At 37.0% G+C, this 18044-nt stretch overlaps 1 protein-coding gene across 1 annotated transcript in view; it reads left to right on the top strand.

The window, feature by feature from the left end:
- Positions 1 to 18044, top strand: part of LOC135205676 (uncharacterized) — a 141733-nt gene that overhangs the window by 89297 nt on the left and 34392 nt on the right. The window contains exons 10-11 of the mRNA XM_064236582.1: positions 3671 to 3781; positions 3996 to 4122. Coding sequence (XP_064092652.1) covers positions 3671 to 3781; positions 3996 to 4122 — 238 coding nt within the window. The remainder of the gene's footprint in view (positions 1 to 3670; positions 3782 to 3995; positions 4123 to 18044) is intronic.

Below are 18044 nucleotides of genomic sequence, written 5' to 3'. Positions count from 1 at the left end.
TCTCTCTCTCTCTCTCTCTCTCTCTCTCTCTCTCTCTCTCTCTCTCTCTCTCTCTCTGAATTTGCGTTGTAATCTAACCAGAAACTTAGTTTTCTTATTATTACTGGAAGCAAGCAATGATTTTTTCATTATTTGCGCTTTTGGACTGTTATATGTAAACTTTGCACATCGCAAGCTAGTATGTATTCATTCGCTCGGAAACTATTTCCGCATATGAGGCGTCACTAAAAAACATAGAAAAATACAACATAAAAAGTGTCAAAAATCATCGTAACCTCAAAATTTTTTGTTTTAATTTAACCAGAAACTTATTTTTGTTAATATACTGTGCTAAACTATAAAGGATTTTTATCATAGTATGCGTTTTTTAAAAGCGTCGTTAACTCGGAGCGTCGGAACAAACGTCGTAACCCAGGGCGGATTTTTCAATGAATATTTAAGAAAAAGCATCGTAACCTCGGAACATCGTAAGCCGGAGCCGTCGTAACCCGGGGACCAACTGTATATAGTAGTCATGGGTCCTAAGAAAGTTGAAATTCACGGAAAGAAGAGAATGCTCTCTTTGGAGACAAAGATGGAGATTATCAAGAAGTATGAAGCTGGTATGCGATTGAGTGTGATCGCCAAGGATTACGGCCGATATCCGTCGACAGAAGGCACCATCCTTAAGCAGAAGGATGTCATCAAAGCAGCTACACCTTCCAAGGGCGTCACTATTTTGTCCAGCAAGAGGACCCACGTGCACGATGAGATGGGACGGCTGCTTCTTGTCTAGATAAAAGAAAAAGAAATCGCTGGCGATACAATAACGGAGACGGCAATCTGCCACTAGGCCAGCGCTATTTTCGGCGATTTGATTGCCCAGGCCGACGACGACAGAGAAGGGACATCAACGCCAACCCCAGAGTTCAAGGCTTCGCAGGGGTGGTTCGAGAAATTCCATAAACGGACTGGCATCCATTCGGTGGGGAGGCTGCCAGCTCGGACACGAAAGCGGCCGAAGCTTTTCAAAAGACGTTCGACGAGATGATGACCAAGGAAGGCTACAGCTCTCAGCAAGTCTTCAACTGTGATGAGACTGGCCTTTTTTGGAAAAAAAATGCCTCGTCAGACGTACATCACGGAGGAAGAGAAGAAGCTACCCGGGCATAAGCCTATGAAAGACAGGCTTACGCTCTCACTTTGTTCAAACGCCAGTGGGAATTGCAAGGTGAAGCCCCTACTTGTCTATCATTCGGAGACTCCTCGAGCCTTCAAGGCCCACAAAGTGCTTAAGGAGAAGCTTCCGAGTGGGTAAATCTGTGTTTCGGCCCGACAGAGAAGAAATTCTTGGAAGAAAAACGCCTCCCTCTGAAATGTCTGCTGTAGTTGGACAACGCCCCTCCCCACCCTCCTGGCCTCGAGGAAGATATCCTAGCGGAGTATTCCTTCGTCAAGATTCTTTTTCTTCCGCCCAACTCCACCCCTCTCCTCCAGCCCATGGACCAGCAAGTGATCTCGAACTATAAGAAGCTGTATACGAAACATCTTATCAAGAGATGTTTCGACATCACCGATACCTCAAACCTCACCTTGCATGAATTTTGGAAGGAGCATTTCGATGTTGTGATATGCATCCAACTCATTGACCAAGCTTGGCAGGAGGTTTCAAGGCGAACCTTGAATTCCTCGTGGAGGAAACTCTGGCCTGATGTCGGCAGATTCAGAAACTGTTGACGATCCTGAAACTGTTTTGCAACCAGATCTTGACGAGATTGTTGCACTCGGCAAGTCCAAAGGGCTGGTCGTCGACGAGGACGACATCAACTACCTTCTCGAGGAGCACCAAGAGGAGCTTACGACGGATGACCTGAAGGAGTTGGAGGCCATGCAACATAACGTCACTCAAGAGGAGTTTTTTAGCAGCGGCGAGGAGGAGGAGGACAACCCTATGACAACGGCAGAAATTAAGGATGTTCTACAATCATTTGTAGGAAAAAAGACACTCTGAAAAGGCTCACACAGGTCGTATGCTTGCGCAGTTCGATGACGTTTGCCTGATTCATTTCAGGAACATTGTGAAAAGTAGGCAGAAGCAATCTTCCTTGGATAGTTATTTTTTAAAGAGGCCTTTAGTATTAGCAGGAGTAAGTAAAAAGGAAGAACCAAGTGATACTAAAAAACAGAAAGTTGAAAGTGGTGATGAAGTTGAAAATTTGTATTAAAAAAAAAAAAAACTACGTAAAGTATAAAAAAGTAAAAAAAAAAAAAAAATAAAAATAAAAATTTTATATTTTTTTATTTTAGTTTTTTGTAAAGTTAAGTGGTACAGTTTTGTTAATGTGTTTCGTAAATTTTAGTTTATGTATGTTTTCCTTACATTTTTTTGTTTCGTAAAGTTAAGTGTACGTACATACATACATATCTGCCGTTTGTCCTCCTCCTCTGTCACCACTTTCGGAGATAGCCTTACTCGAAAGGTAAGCTTCCACGTTTTACATACGTACAGTATTTCTTGTATACCATGTACACTAATACACTTTATTTACAGGTAATTAGCAGTATGTTATTAAGTTAGGTATTGAATGGTCCTAATTGTTGTAGTATTTCATTGTTTATAGGTCAATTTAGCTTTATTATGAAATTTACTGGGGTGTTTTTGGAGGGCTTTGAACGGATTAGCCATTTTACATGTAAAATGCGGTCCAAGATACGAAAAACTCATGATACGAAGGGCGCCTCGGAATGGATTAATTTTGTATCTCGAGGTACCACTGTAGTCCTTTGTTGGGCAAGCAAACATACATGAATTCTGTAAATGAAGAGCTTTTCACAGTTCCATTATTCAAATCTGACCTAACCTTGACCAAAGGCACAGGAGTTCTTTTTCTCTAGATCATTGTCATTTTTGCCATTCCCCATGGGATCAGACCTGCAGCATTTGTCTTGACAGATCACCAAGAAAATGGACTAGGAGAACGATCTTTTCTTGTAGTCATCAGCTGTTGGTTATTTACTTCTCAAATGCCGATAACCATGGACTGCCTTTATTGTAGACACTATCGTTACGTTTGCCTTTAATTTATCTATTCAATATTGTTATGCACAGAATATTTTCTATCTCATTTTTATACCCTTTTATCTCCACATGGTCATCCAGATTTTCTTACCTCCTAGGACTCAGTGGCTAGTTGTTTTGCTTCTCATTTTGCTATGGAAATATGTAAAGTATTGGTGCCTAGGTGTAGTTGCTCTGGTTTATAAACTCTGGTTTATAAACTAAATAGGCATCTTGAAAGCAATCTGGGAGGTAATGTGACTTACTGCCCACTTATATGATAATAACTATGGCTTATGGTATTGAGGACATTTGTGAGTAAAGTTGTGGTATAGTTTTTCTTACAAACCTCCTATTAATCAAATTTGTGGCATCCATCTCAACTGATCTTGCAGTTGCACACTAAATCTACGTGAATGGGATCAAGTTGGTGCTGGTGCTATAAGATGTTACTCTTCCGTTTTTGTGACAGAAACAAAGTCTGGAACTCATTGTATACTGAAGTGCTTTTGGGATGATGTGGCTGGTCAGTTTGTTGTAAAAATATTTGTATCCATTAGGTATGTCCAAAATAATTTGTCCATAGATTTTTTATGGGAAATGTGTTCTTAATTCCAATTCTAAATTCTGCAGAAATAAAACCTACCAATAAAGCTGTCAAGGAAGCAAAAGCCAAGATTGAAGGACCATTGTCAAAATTGATGAAGAAAATTGGAAATGTCCTGAAAGAGGAGGTAGATGCTGGTGAGTTTTCAAGTGTTCTTTGGTGACATATTGACATGCATTTATCCATGTTCTTTGGTGGCATATTGACGTGTATTCATCCATGTTCTTGGGTGGCATATTAACATGCATTCATCCATTTTTTTAATTTTGAATTTATGAAGGTCTGTTTCACCAGTATCACATTTTTCAATTACATTTTTGATTGTTAGTTTATTATATGTTTTAATTACAGAGATGAATGTTTACACATTCAAGACACGCTTATGCAGATATGCAGATGGATGTAAAGCAAAAGATCTGTGTCCTAAATTCCATGATGCGGGAGATCGACGTAGGTGCCTGATCCTTCATAGATACAGGTATTTATTGAGATTCTGGATTTTGTAGAGGGAAAGGGATCAATAGGACCAGTTAATGAACCTTCTTAAGGCAGTAACCAAACCATTTAGTGGAGTTTCTTCAAGGCAATTTCTTAAGACTTGAAATTTTGTTCAAATTTTCAAGTTCTTCAGTGGTTGGATTAGAACCCAAAAAACTTTGCTAGAATGGGAGGCACTTGTACAAGTAATGTCTTTACAAGTTCCTATGAGTAAAGTGAATTAAGAAAATCACCATGGTATTGTATTTTTATCTTGTCTTTACAAGTTCCTATGAGTAAAGTGAATTAGAAAATCACCATGGTAGTGTATTTTTATGTCATGTTGAAAGTGGGAAAGTTGATTATGCACGTGTGTTCTGAAATTAGTTGGGAAATAATAATTATTTTTATTATATATTCCTTTCCATATTTCAGAGAAATGAGGTGAATGTTAATATTAATATCTCAATATGAGGCGTGTGTTAATTTCATCTCTGTCAATGCCATTTTTTGTTATTGAATTGTAAGGGTACTTACATAATTCCAATGCCATAGTTGGGCTAAGGTTTAATGTTACAGTTTTTGGCAAAAAGAGTAAATGGCAGATTTTCTGTGTGCTATGCTTTCTGAACATCTGATCTTGCTGATATTTACTCTCAAAAGTTGAAGCACCACTTCTTTGGATTCTTTTATGCAGGCATATAGGAAGTAAGAGGTATTAGTTCTATCTGCCTGAGGAGGCTATTGTTACCTTGTCATCATTTCTCCCTTGTGGAGAGGGCCTTTTGGCTTACAGTCAGAATGAGAGAAATACAGCTACTATCATCTAAGGCATGGTGTTCATTAAAAGAAAATGCCCTGTTTTTATAATTGCATTGACATTGTCGTCCAGCTTTCCAGTTTTACACGATTGAAAGTATCAATTTGCAACTAATTTTTCATTGTTACCATTTCACCCATTCCATATATTATATAGGGCTTGATTTTATTAATGTAACTTATAATAAGCCTCTGAGACCCAACTGTATTTGGGCTTTACTATTTGAAAATGGACTTGACCTTTAGTTAGGTTTTCATCTCTGGAGAGAATTGGATTGGAATGGTTTTTGCCTTCTGAAGCTGGTTCAGTCATTGTTTGAGAGGCTTGGAAGAAGTTGAGTGTATGACAGAAATGATTGTGGTTAATACATTGAAATGACCAGTGAAGGTGGTTGCACTCAAATAAAAAAGAAACTGACTGGTAGCATCTCAGAAGTTGCATTAGGTCTATATTACTTTCTTCTTATGGAAGATTTGATAAGGAACTTTAGTTTCACACACGATATTCTTGTCTCGTTGGTTCATTCTAATTATCTTCTACTCTTGTTTCCATTGTTTATACATTCATAGAATAAGAGTTTAAATTAAATAGTTCACAGGAAATTTTTGTGAATGTTGTTATTAACTGTGTTATACAATTCGTGTGGGTGATGACCTTGAAAACAGGATTGTTCAGTATGCTGATAATGCAATACTTCTGAGTGTAGTAGTCTCTCCACGTATGAGGAATGAGTAGCCGAGAACCAGAAGGTGCTAAGCACTGTTAAAAAAAATTAGTAATTGCAAATTAAAGTTGAAATATTGTAGCTCGGTAACTATAATAGGTATTAACATGGGGTTTGTTGCACTTTAAAGCTTAAGACCATAGTTTTTTTTGTGTGTAAGTGTCAGATTTGTAAGTTTTTAGGAATCTACCAAAAAATTAGGAAAATGCCAAAAAATAAAAAAAACATAGACGAACATAGGAAATGATAAAAAACAACAACAATGTCAATGGAAATACACCATAAAACTGTTCCCAATCATGTAAATACACAGAAAACATTTCAAAATCATTATTAATGTCCATGTTTATTGGAAAATACCAGAAAAATACCAAAAATACATACAAACATAAAAAATAATAAACATCATCATCAATGGAAGGACGTCCTTAAACAGTTCCAACTCATGTAAATACATAGAAAAAAGCTGAAAATCAGTATTAATATCAAAGTTTAAGGAAAAATGCTGAAAAATACCCCAAAAATACCAATACATACAAACATAAAAAATAATAAAAACCAACGACAATATTAATGTAAATGCACCCAAAAATATTTCAAAATACTGTATTAAAAAAAAAAAACTAATCATTGTCACGAAAGCACTGCAAAAAAGCCGTAAAATAACATAAAAAAGGATAAATCCACGAGCGTATGTTTAATAATAATAATAATAATAATAATAATATGCTTTATTTCAACTCAGGGCCATATACATTGAATATACAAAATACAGACAGTAACATACACAATCTAGATACATGAGGCATGATAAAAAAGAAAAAGAAAATTAATAATTGGCACTTATCCACAAAATAGCTGAGGTAGCATAAAAGCTAGTAATCATAATACTAGTAATAATAGTGGTGAGAAAAAAAATATGCATTGAGAGTAATAACAGTTAGTGCACATATTATATAACTTAAATTTCAACTAGAGACCTTAGGTGGTTACAGTAGTCAGGTCCAGAGGGCTAAATACAAAAATTGAATGGATAAAAAAAACTTTAACTTATAGTAATCACAGTAATAATGAAAAATTAAAATATCAGCAATAAATATAATAATGACAAAAACTGCAGATGACATCTTCCCAATACAGAGATTAAGTATGATCAGCAGGAGAATCATGAATAATACTGTGTAACTCCTCAAGGATCATGCAGTAATGATCAAAATTATTGTTATTTTCACATGGCATATAAACATTAATAATTAGGGTTTTAGAGTTTCCTACTGTCAATTGAAGCCCCAGCAATCTGTCACTCCTGTAGGTCATCACCTTTATCCTATTGTCTAACGATTCGTGCCACAGGAAAGAAAGGCCGCCTTTCGGGCGACTGGCTATGATTTGATCTGTAACTTGCATTGATGAAGTCGAGAAGATTCTGAAGTCTAAATGAATTGAATCGCAGATGGCAAGGTCACGTGGCCAGAGGAGCGTTTCTTGCAATGCAATGATGCCTTTGAAGTTTTTGCAGAACATGTTTAGGAGAGGAATGTTCCGCTTGAGGCCAAAAATATTCCGAGAGATTGTTTAATGTATCCATGGCTAATCACGAAAATGGGAGATGAATGCGCTGATCATTTGGGTGGATGGGGGGTTAGCCAGGGGGAGTGGGCGGGCAGTCACTCGCTGGGGGGGGTTGAAATGACCCTGGTTGGAGTGTCAGTAAGTTCCCCTGTGGTGGTTGATCCTGGATTAATTTATATCTTGAAACTAATATATTAGGACTGAAATTCTCGCCTTTAAGTACATCGAGGTGTTGAAATAGGCAGGTAATCCTGTAAGCCACTTTGTTTAATCCTGCATGGGAGTTAGTGAGATATGAGTGGGTCAGAGCTAGAGAGAAACTTGACTCTCTCCACTATGGCATCTAGCGTCACTGATGAGCGCAGATTGTGAATTACTACGTGACATCTCTTCTCAGGTGTCGGGCGAGGTGAAACACGAATGTTGGGCACAGAAGACTTGAACCAGCTGTACTCCGTAAGTTTTGTTTACATTCTGCAGCATCCCGAGACGCTATGCTTTGTGCATGCTGATTGGCTCGAGAGTGCATATTGCGCTGTGACTGGCTGAGATGCCTACTCACTCATTGACGAAGCATTGTGATTGGCTACGGTTTTCCCAGGCAATCTGGACGCGATTCAAGATGACACCTTCTGGTTCTGAGAATTTAGCTGCCGTGCGCTACAAATTTTTCAGGCGAAACTTGCATTGAGTTCTGAGGGGTTTTCGACCTAATTGTAAGGCCAGAAAGTGCCAAATCCAAACTGAGAAAAAATTGTATGCCTATGATGGAACGTTTTCTGTGTAAATCTTGGTTTTGGTGGTGGTGGCGCTTAGCACTTCTGGTTCTTGGCTACTCAAATGAAGTTGGCCTTAGTCTCAGTTGTAACATGGAGTGGATTAGTGAATGGTGTGTAGTTGACTGACTAGCAGAGCAGTTTGTGTACAGATTTTCACCATTCTTCCGTTCAGGTGCGAGTTATTCCTCCTGTTACGTCTTCAAAACCTTTTTACTTGGGATCAATCTTACCTACTGTTGAAGATAGCTTATAACTCCGTGCCCATAGTCGAGTCTGCATTTAAAAAAAAGATCAAATGGCTACCCGGATGAATGTCTAGTATGCCTGTTCTCCACCAGGTGTGGTTTGAATGTTTTAGCATGTCAGAATTCTCATCACCATTGGATATAGTTACTTGTTATTTCATGGGTATTTGCTGCTATCATGGTACTAGTATACATTTATTTATCCCAGGATGCATATTGTGGAATCAAGGCTAAGAACATCAGGTTCTGTAGGAATGATTACCGTGTTAGCAAGATGTTGATTTTTAAGGAGAGACACAGGTTGTGCCAGCTGATGGTATAAAGTGTGATCTTGAGAATAGATGCAAGGAAGTAGGGATTTTTGAAGGAGAGACTGCTCAACTTCTTTAGTATAGGAAGAGAAGGGAAGCAGATAGTTTGTGAAAGTGACCAGCTAGGTCAGGTTACTAACCTGTCATTTCTCCCCCTTCCCCAGGTCCTTCGATTGTATTATTCTTCCTCAGTCTAGGCTTTTCCTTTGCTAATGCTTTAGTTAGTACTGAGACTTCCTCTTTACCTTTTCCCTCTGCTCCCCATTCGGTTTAGGAAAAACTTATGAAAAATTCAGAACAGAACTTAAAGTTTTATTTTAGAAAGTACAATGTTTGTCTGAATTGGTTAACCAATCCTGGTCCCCTCTAGTGCGTGATCATTTTCACGTTCCCTTATAAGAGGCAAAGCGGTGGTGCCCTTGCCCGTTGGTAGCCCAAGCCTAAGACTTCCCTGCAGCTGTTGGGAGAGTATGCCGCCAGGAAAGCAGGTCAATTCTTTGGGCGATATGGTTCTGTGCCCTCTGTCACCTGCTTCTCTGTTTTTCATGCTAGAGTTGTATATAGGCAGTCCCTGGTTATTGGCAATCCTGTTTTATAACTGAATTTTCAGCACTGATCCCTCATCATGCCACATTAGGCACCTAGTGTGAGGTTGTTCGCACTGATAAGACTAAGTATATATGTATAGACAGTTTTATCACTAATGTCTCAGTAGCTAGTTTTACTTAGTCGATAGTTTAACCAGTCTCTTTGTCTTGTGCTCATTCTAAATCCTTGTCTGCTACTCTATTACTCTGTCCATTTAAATGCATTTATTTAATCTTTACATGCTGCTACTTTGGCTATTGGTGAATCTCTTACTTCTTAAAGATTACTTTCTGTTACCGATTCGACCATGTTTACAGTATCTGTTTTCCAAGCTAGATAGTATTGTAGCTACATAGTTTTCTAAGGATATCTCTTACGGGAGGGAATGCTCTCAAGTCTGTCAATTCTATTTTGAACAAGTGGGAGTGCCATTGTAACAACCCTCCCTCTCTCTCTCTCTCTCTCATCGAGTCACGGGTACAATTCAGGTACTCAGCAGCTATCACCTCCTGTTGCCCTCTGACAGAAGAAGAGTTTGAGTTGGAGGGTCTCCATCGGTTTGATTAGCATTTACTGGAGCATTGTGCTTTGTTGTATCCTCATTTAGTTGAGGAAAGAGACCACAGGGAGAAGAGATATCAGTTGTTTTCAAGTATTATGGAACCCTGAAAGTATTTGGAGAAAGAGAATCCAAACTTTCTCCTCCAATTAGAGCACAAAGCTCCCTGTAAGTCTGGCAAAGGATTATCTTCTGGATTTACAGTAATACCAGAATCTTATGCGATGCAAGTTGTGCGAATTCACTATAGCACAAACTTTTCATTGGAACCTAGCTAATTATAATAATGCGAGTATTTCACATGCACCCAAATGCAACATTTTCAAATCTTGGAGAAACCCAGCAAAAGTGTTAGTTTAATTTTTTATGTGATTTATAAGTTCTCAATCTTTTGTGTAAATTAAATAACATTAAATAATGAAAACAATTACATCTACAAGTTCAACAGTTGCTGTGGGATTACAGGAGCACTCAAGTGTGGACTTATTAGCATGCAGAGTAACAGGAGGGCTTTCAGGCTTAAGCAGTGGATGTGTTTCTTTAAGTTTGGCCTGATTCGGACTCGGAGGCCTTGTCCCTCTATCTACTGTAAGGAATTTTTGAACAAATTTCAAGTTCAAGAATTCCCCAATGACTTGTAGAGCCTTAGTACCCATAGAGCAAATAATTTTCTGACTTTCCAGCTCTCTCAGTAGATCTCTTATTTTTCCATTAAGGGGAAATTGACTGGCTGTACAGAATTCCATGCACTTCCACGAAATTCAGCATCGCACAGTTAACCGCTTGGAGATGATTGAATGTCTCCTTCCAATTAGGCAATTTTTAAAGGTATCATTGGTTCTATCCTTAATCAAATGAAAAAACAACCATGGCCTTGTGTCAGAAGCAGTGGTTTCCATATTGCTCCAGTAGCTGCTCTAGAAGAATATACACCACTTGACACTTTGTAGATATCAAAGTTTCTGTTTTCGTAGATATAGTAAGACCTTTTCACCAAGTACTTTCTGCTGTATTGCATCATTTGCTATTAGATCTGGCTGGTGATCAGCACCTTAAGTTATTAACATCAGTTAAGATTGAAGCCCTTTTAACTCCATATCAATCTCTTTAGAGAATGGAAGCAGTTTTAAATTTTATCTGCAAATTCTTTTGAGTCCTGGGAATGAGTTCCATTGAATTATTGACTATAGAACCTTCTTTTATTTTGCACTCGGCAATTAAAAGAAATTTATTGCAAGCATTCTCCGTAAGGGGCATGCTGATGCCATAACACCATTTTGAAGTGCCTCATTTTACCTTATGATTGAAGGGATTTGATAGTACTGAAAAAATACAGGCAGGAAAATAAAGATATTTTGCAGTCAACTTTTTTTTATTATTATTATTATTGAAAGTACATGCAAAAAATTTTTTTTTTTTTTTTTTTTTTTCCAAAAAAAGTTGTACAAAAAAAAAAATTTTCTACACTTTTAATTGTAGATATATAATTATACTTCAAACTGTATACATTTAATTGAATTGGGAGATTGAGGCATTAATTTTTTTAAAGGAAGTTTTGAGAAAACGGCGAGAAAAAATTATTACGTACTTATTTTTGTGATAAAGTAACATTTCAAGATACAGGCAGCCCCCAGTAATCACTGATACAGTTTTACGGGGCTTGTCTAGTGACAATACTAGAGTATTGGTGCCGATATACAGGGTGTCCATGAAGTTCCAGTACCATTACAAGTATTTATTACTCAGAAACCATATAGTAATAGAATAATGCAGATTTTTGTAGAATGCTTTAAATTTCCTCAAGTTTACCTTCAGAGCACTTCATTCTACAAAAAAAACTTCATTACTCTTATGTTATATGGTTTCTGAGGAATAAATACTTGTAATGGTACTGGGGCTTATGGACACCCTGCACAGGGGGCCGTAGTTAACAGTCACCATCAGTTAGCCGTATTTCGGTTTAACGGCACTTGTGAAATATATTCATAACTGGGTTTTACACTCTGTAGGGTTTATAGCGCTATTGTCTGGTTATCAGTTTCTTTGGCTCATAAAATACAAACATAAGAAATATGCATCTTTTCCTCTGCTCTTTTAAAAAGGTTATCCTTTCGCAGTATCCAATAATACTGTAGTAGTCTTGTATTGCAATTTGTGTTATACAAACAAACCGATCACGTTTTGGTTTGGAAAAATCAGATGAGGGTGGAGGTAAGATTATTTTGCCATATTTAACTGTTCAGAGCAATTTTTTTGCTTTTGTTTAGCGTAAATTAATCTCCAGAAACATCATATGTGACAAGGTTATTTTTCTTTATATGAAGTGTTATTAAGTTGAAAATTGACTTATTAAATACTTGAACTAGACTTAGTAGTAGTTGTTGTTTTTAATAGATGGCGCTGTGTTTTGGTTATCAGTACATTATTTTGGTATTTGCCAAAGCACCGAGAGACCCTCATAAAATACAAACTTAACAAATATGCCTATTTTCCTTGGCTCTTTTAAAGAGTTATGCTTTACTTCACTGTACATATCTAATAATACTGTAAGTGCCTCAGTGGCGTGATCGGTATGGTCTTGGCGTGCCACCTCGGTGGCTGCAAGTTTGATTCTTGGGCATTCAATTGAGTCGTTAGAGATGTGTATTTCTGGAGATAGAAGTTTGCTCTCGATGTGGTTCAGAGGTCACAGAAAGCCGGTGGTCCTGTTGCTGAATAACCACTCACATTACTATTTATGGTATTATACAAACAAAGCGATCTGTTTTGGTTTGTAAAAATCAGCTGAGGGCAGAGGCAAGGCTATTTCACCCCTACTTAACTCGATTCAGAAAGATTTTCTTGCTTCTATTTAGCGTAAATAGGTTATTTTTCACTATATAATGTCTTTCAAGTTGAAATATGTATGTCTTGTAAACTCGATTGTTAATTTTCTTGTTAATAGATGGTGTTGGGAGCATGTTATTTTGTGTAAAAAAAAAAACTATAATATTCTTTATTTTCATTCTATTTCTTAATACGATATTTGGATATTTATGTTATTGGCGTAAAAACTATTAAAATGTGTTCTTTCATGGCCAGTATTTTTAATTAAAACAATTTTCTCCACTTATTTGCAGTAGAGTTGCATCCATGTTGTTGATGCACAAAAATTTGAAGTCATTAGTAGTATGAACATTTTGTTTTCTCAGTTTCAGCTACAACTGTAGCTTAAATTTAGTAATACTTCATATATTTCCTTGCCAATATTTTCTCCATACCAAATAAAGGTATAATGCAATAATAATTAAGTCCTGTTCTACGATGGCTGAAATGCAAGCAAAATATTATCATATTCGGTTTGGTTGTAGCAAAACAACTTATCGTTCAGTTGTTTATGGCTGTAGCATTTAAGCAACAATTATAATAGTACTAACAATACTTTTATCATGCTCATTTGCTTTTTTAGCTGATTTAACTAGAAGATATGATAAAAAAAAAGAGATATCTCTACTTTTGAATTTCGATGCGTCGGTCCGCCAGGAACGTAACCCCTGCCATTAACTGGGAGCTGCCTGTATATCTAATGGAGACACCATTAACCAGAGTTCGGCAATTTTCGCTTATCAAGCCCTTCAAAAAAGTATATAACTACAATCTGATCCTATCTAAGATCATTCATACAGACTATGGTTTTTTAACAATGTATTGTTTACTGTACCAGTGAGCAATGAACAAAATTGTCAATAAACCAAACTAAACATTTGATTTTAGCAGTAACATTTCATGGTGTGCTTATGTACACATATAACAGTCCAAAACTGAGCATAACTTACTTTGACCTTTCCAGAATGATTCATGCAGACATATTTTGCAAGTCCATGCAAATAGTGAACATAATTGTCAAAAAATCAATTAGAGAGGTGTATTTCTGGTGATGGAAGTTCACTCTCGACGTGGTTTGGAAGTCACGTAAAGCTGTTGGTCCCGTGCTTGAATAACCACTGGTTCCATGCAATGTAAACACATCATACAAACAATTATCACTTCAGGATATGTTTCTTAGACGTGAAACATTTGAAAACTGTTGATAACTAATATTCGATAATTTCTCAAAATTCGGCAGTCGGCGCACCCCTTACGCTGTAGGCTGTTGTAGAGGGAATGCTATTTTATGTTATTGCCTTACAACTGAGAATTATGTAAAGGCTAGGCTAAGTTTTTTCAGAGAACTGTAAGAATTTCAGTTTAACCTTTTTGTTGGGGAAGAAGAGGAAACTGTTAAAACTTATTTAGATCACCTAGATGTATTTGTCAAGGGTTAAGCCTAGAAGAGGACAATATAATCCTTTTGTTTTGTGATTGTAGAAACCTAAGTGTATCTTTACATTTTTGTCAAAGGTAAAGACTGGAGGAGGCAAAGTTAGCCTTTTTTGTCTTTTGGTTTTAGAAATGTAGAATGTCTTAGGCAAAGAACAAAAGTTTCTCTGTGACTTATTCGTTTAGGCTAGTACTTGAGAAGTAGCTCCATACCTTTTACCTTTATTGAAGGTAAATATTCAAAATGTGAGACTCTTGCTGTATCATAAAGGTATTTATTTTTAGTGACTTGTTTTATAGGGCATTTGGACCCAGGCACATGGGTCCCTCATGTTGCTTCAGTTTCATTCTGGCTGTATTGAAGCAGTTTTTCTCTGCATTGCTGCTCTTCACTGCACACATGTGAGCCTTGATCCCTAAGTGGAATCCAACTTCTGGTGGCAGTAAGATCCAGAAATGATTCCAGATCAGGTAAGAAAGGTTTGGGTTTCATGCAGGAAACCTTTAGTTCGATTGGCTGATCAGGTTTTGTCTAGCTGTACTACCCACCATACTATCTCGATGTGTGAGTCAACTATCTAATAGTAGATAAGATTCATCCCAAATAATATAAATTTTCATAATAAAATTTATTTGTTTTGGTTACTTACCTACTTTTAAAGTAGATCCCACTCAGCCTCCCCACAACTTACATTCGACACACCTGGTGGAGAACAGGTGTACTAGACAGTCATCCAGACAGCCATTCAATCTTGTCTGAATGCTGAGTAACCTATTGGCACGGGGATATAGTAAGCCATCTTTATCCGTAGGTAAGTATCCAAATAATAGATTTTATTAGAAAAATTTATATTTTTCCCAATTTTCTTTCATTAATGAATAACTTCATGGGTCCCAGTGCTAAGACTTAGGCCTAAATTTAAAATTCCATTACATTCCCTTTCTAGTGGATGGAACTGTTGAGTCTGAAGCTTTAGCTATCCTTTGTTTAATTTTGATGCACACTTAGTTGTGAGGACCATCTAATGAAAATGTCAGCATATGCTACCTATTATGTGACTTTCAGCAGATGGTGTGGGCAAGGGCATGATTCCCACCTCTGGAGAATAATCTTGATTTGCTTTGTTGCTGGTATTCATGTCCGTTGGTGTCCTGTCAGTTGTCTTCCTTCAGATTCTCACGGGTGTCCTGTGGTTCCTTGAAGAATGGAGGCTGAAGTCTGGGCTCCTCTGTATCTATAATGCAGGCTGTGTTGATTTATACTCGCAGCTTTTGCTGTATGCAATCTGTGGAACTAGTCTTCTTTATGTAAGACTTTTGTGCTTTCTAATAATTCTTATTGTGTTGGTTTACAGTCTTGGTTATCAATTTAGTGTTGAAATATTGCCTTCTGGTTGCGGTAAGCTTGCAGTCGCCTGCACAGAGTAGTGGTGGTGTGACCTATGTGGAAATTGCTGATGGCCTGACACGTCCCTTCAGTACATTTTGAATTTGTATAGTACATTGGTTGACTTGCATCTCTTTACAGGAAGCCATGTCACTTTGTAAACAAGGATACTGACTAAGTTTTGGGCAGCAGTATACATGCAAAGGAATACTCTCATCAGGATTCATAGGTGTCATACCACTGGCAGTTATCCTCTTCATGGCCTGTGACTTCATCTCTGAACTGGCTGCAAGATGCAGCATTGTAATACAATACAAGTAGACCCCAGTAATCTGCGATTCAGTTTTATGGCACGCATAGCGTCAAAATGCACCAATTTCCGGTTATCTGCGCCATATTTGCTGAAAGTGGCCAATTTTTGGTTATCGGCAATAACTTTAAGCCGTCAGAATGAACCCCCGCCGATAACCAGGGACTGCCTGTATGTTGTTTCTTGGTGAGGGAGGCATCATCATTAGTGTGCTTTTATCAAATTATTTATTAATTTGTCTTTATTTTTTGTTTTAACTGATATCTTATTTATTTTCCATTTCCTCCAGTTAATTTCAGATGAACATCATATTCTTGGAAGATTGAATTTCAAGTCAAGTGGCATCTGTGGTATTATTCTATATGAATGAATAGCATTTACGTTCGAAATGTCTGTTTTTTCTCTGTTGGCTGACAAGGCTACCCCAGTGTGAAAGGTATAGAATAATTATGCTAGCAATCAGGAAATTTGACTTTGACTGGTTGTAAGATTGTGTCATGAATGGTGTTCTCAATTACTGGTGTTAATTAAGAATTTAAAAGGATGTCAAGTTTTTGATTACCAGTGTCATGGAGACTTGGCTCAGTGAAGAAGAGGTGGTGTTGAACAGCTGTTCTTGTAAGGTAGAAGGAAGCTACTACACTCCTGAAATTGGAGTTATACTTCATTTCTGTCAATCATGGTTCAAAAAGTGTTAATTTGATTTTATTGGCACGAATGAATCATAAACTCTACTATAGTCAAACCAGAATGACTACAAACAGGTAGGACATTGCTGATGTTGCCGCTTATCCCAGATTTGATTCATAAACCCTTGGCATAAGTTGCGATGGCATGTAGATGTAGCTGAAATGTTGCCATATTTTCCTTATACCAGATCAAAAAGGGTAAACACTTTGACACTATTTTTCTACATTTCTGACACTGAAAACAGAAAATGAGCCAATACTGAGATTTGATTACTAGTAAAGATGTATTTATAGTTAGAAATAAAAAAATTGCTGTAAATGATTGGAAATCAGACATTAAAGAGGTGTGACTGCCTGGTAGGATAAGAATGATTTAGTTTTTAATCATTCAAATGAATTATACAAATGCCTAATATCTAGGTCAGACTTACCAATGAAAATTATGCAGCTCAATAAAAAAAAGTTACTCCCCAAATATTGCAAATCATTCTTCTGGAAAGCCTGTGGGAGGGATAAGTGGGATTTTATGAGTGGATTAAAAAACCCTGAATTGAGGGACGCAGATTAACTGTAGTCAGATTATAGTTCAGGAAAAAGTTTGGCAACACAGGAAATGACAGTCTTTTTTTTTGTAGTCATTTTAGCTCGACTATAACATAGTTATTTATTTCTAATAACTGCTGAATTTGACATGGTCATGAACATAAGGTGAATTGCCTGTTCATTAAGTAGGGTTTTTTTCACTTGAAAAGTGAACTAAATGAAGTCGTACACTGACCTGACTGAACCCCTCAGAAGCATGTATCTTTTAATAACATGCCATTCCTCTTATTAGCATAAAAATGTTAACCATCAAGGTTTAATTCGTCCATTCTATTGTCGGGTAGACATAAAGGTTGTTTCTATGGAATCACCTTTAGATATATTACAATGGAAAGGACTATTATGCATCTGCTGCTGATGTAATAAACCTGTAACATTTTGAATGAGTAATATACCCTCCATGCAGGAATACAGTTGTAGCCTTCTATAACTTCAGTGAACCTGTGAACTTTTTAATTTACAAAACTTGCTATTATTCTCTTGAAAAGTAGGACAATAAGCCTTTAACATAAGCCTTTAACCAAAAACATTTGTACACCATTGTGTGCAGTAAATCTTACTCCAATAGAAATTGAATACCCATAGAGTAATAGTTCCTACCAACCAGCCAAAATTCATTTTGGTAATTATAAATGTTTTTGATAGTGAAACTTGGATTATCCATGCTCTATTGTCTACACAAGTGTCTGTAAATGTGAAAAGTTCACATTCCAGTCAATTCTTTGAAACTGGTGAAGGTCAAAGTTGAATTCTTATGTCAGCCAGTTTAGAAGGTATTTAACCTGCATACCCTCCTGCAACTTAATAATTACACATGATCCCACATAACAGATATGGAGAATAACTAGAAATCATTGTTACAGGTAATGTGTAAGCTGTCCCTGAACGCATTCTTTAAGGGTTGATACAGTCAACTAGACAGTGCTTTATACTCCTTTAGTCAAGGTAGTCCAGTGATATCACTAGCTGATCATTGTACATCTCTTCCTTGGGTATAACTAGTTGTCATGTACATCATCAGTGCAGTTCCAGTCCTT

This window comes from Macrobrachium nipponense, chromosome 24 (genome assembly GCF_015104395.2).
Source record: "Macrobrachium nipponense isolate FS-2020 chromosome 24, ASM1510439v2, whole genome shotgun sequence".
In the NCBI taxonomy this organism is placed as follows: domain Eukaryota; kingdom Metazoa; phylum Arthropoda; class Malacostraca; order Decapoda; family Palaemonidae; genus Macrobrachium; species Macrobrachium nipponense.
Note: the sequence above shows the minus strand (reverse complement) of the source record. Positions and strands in the feature narration are given on the sequence as shown.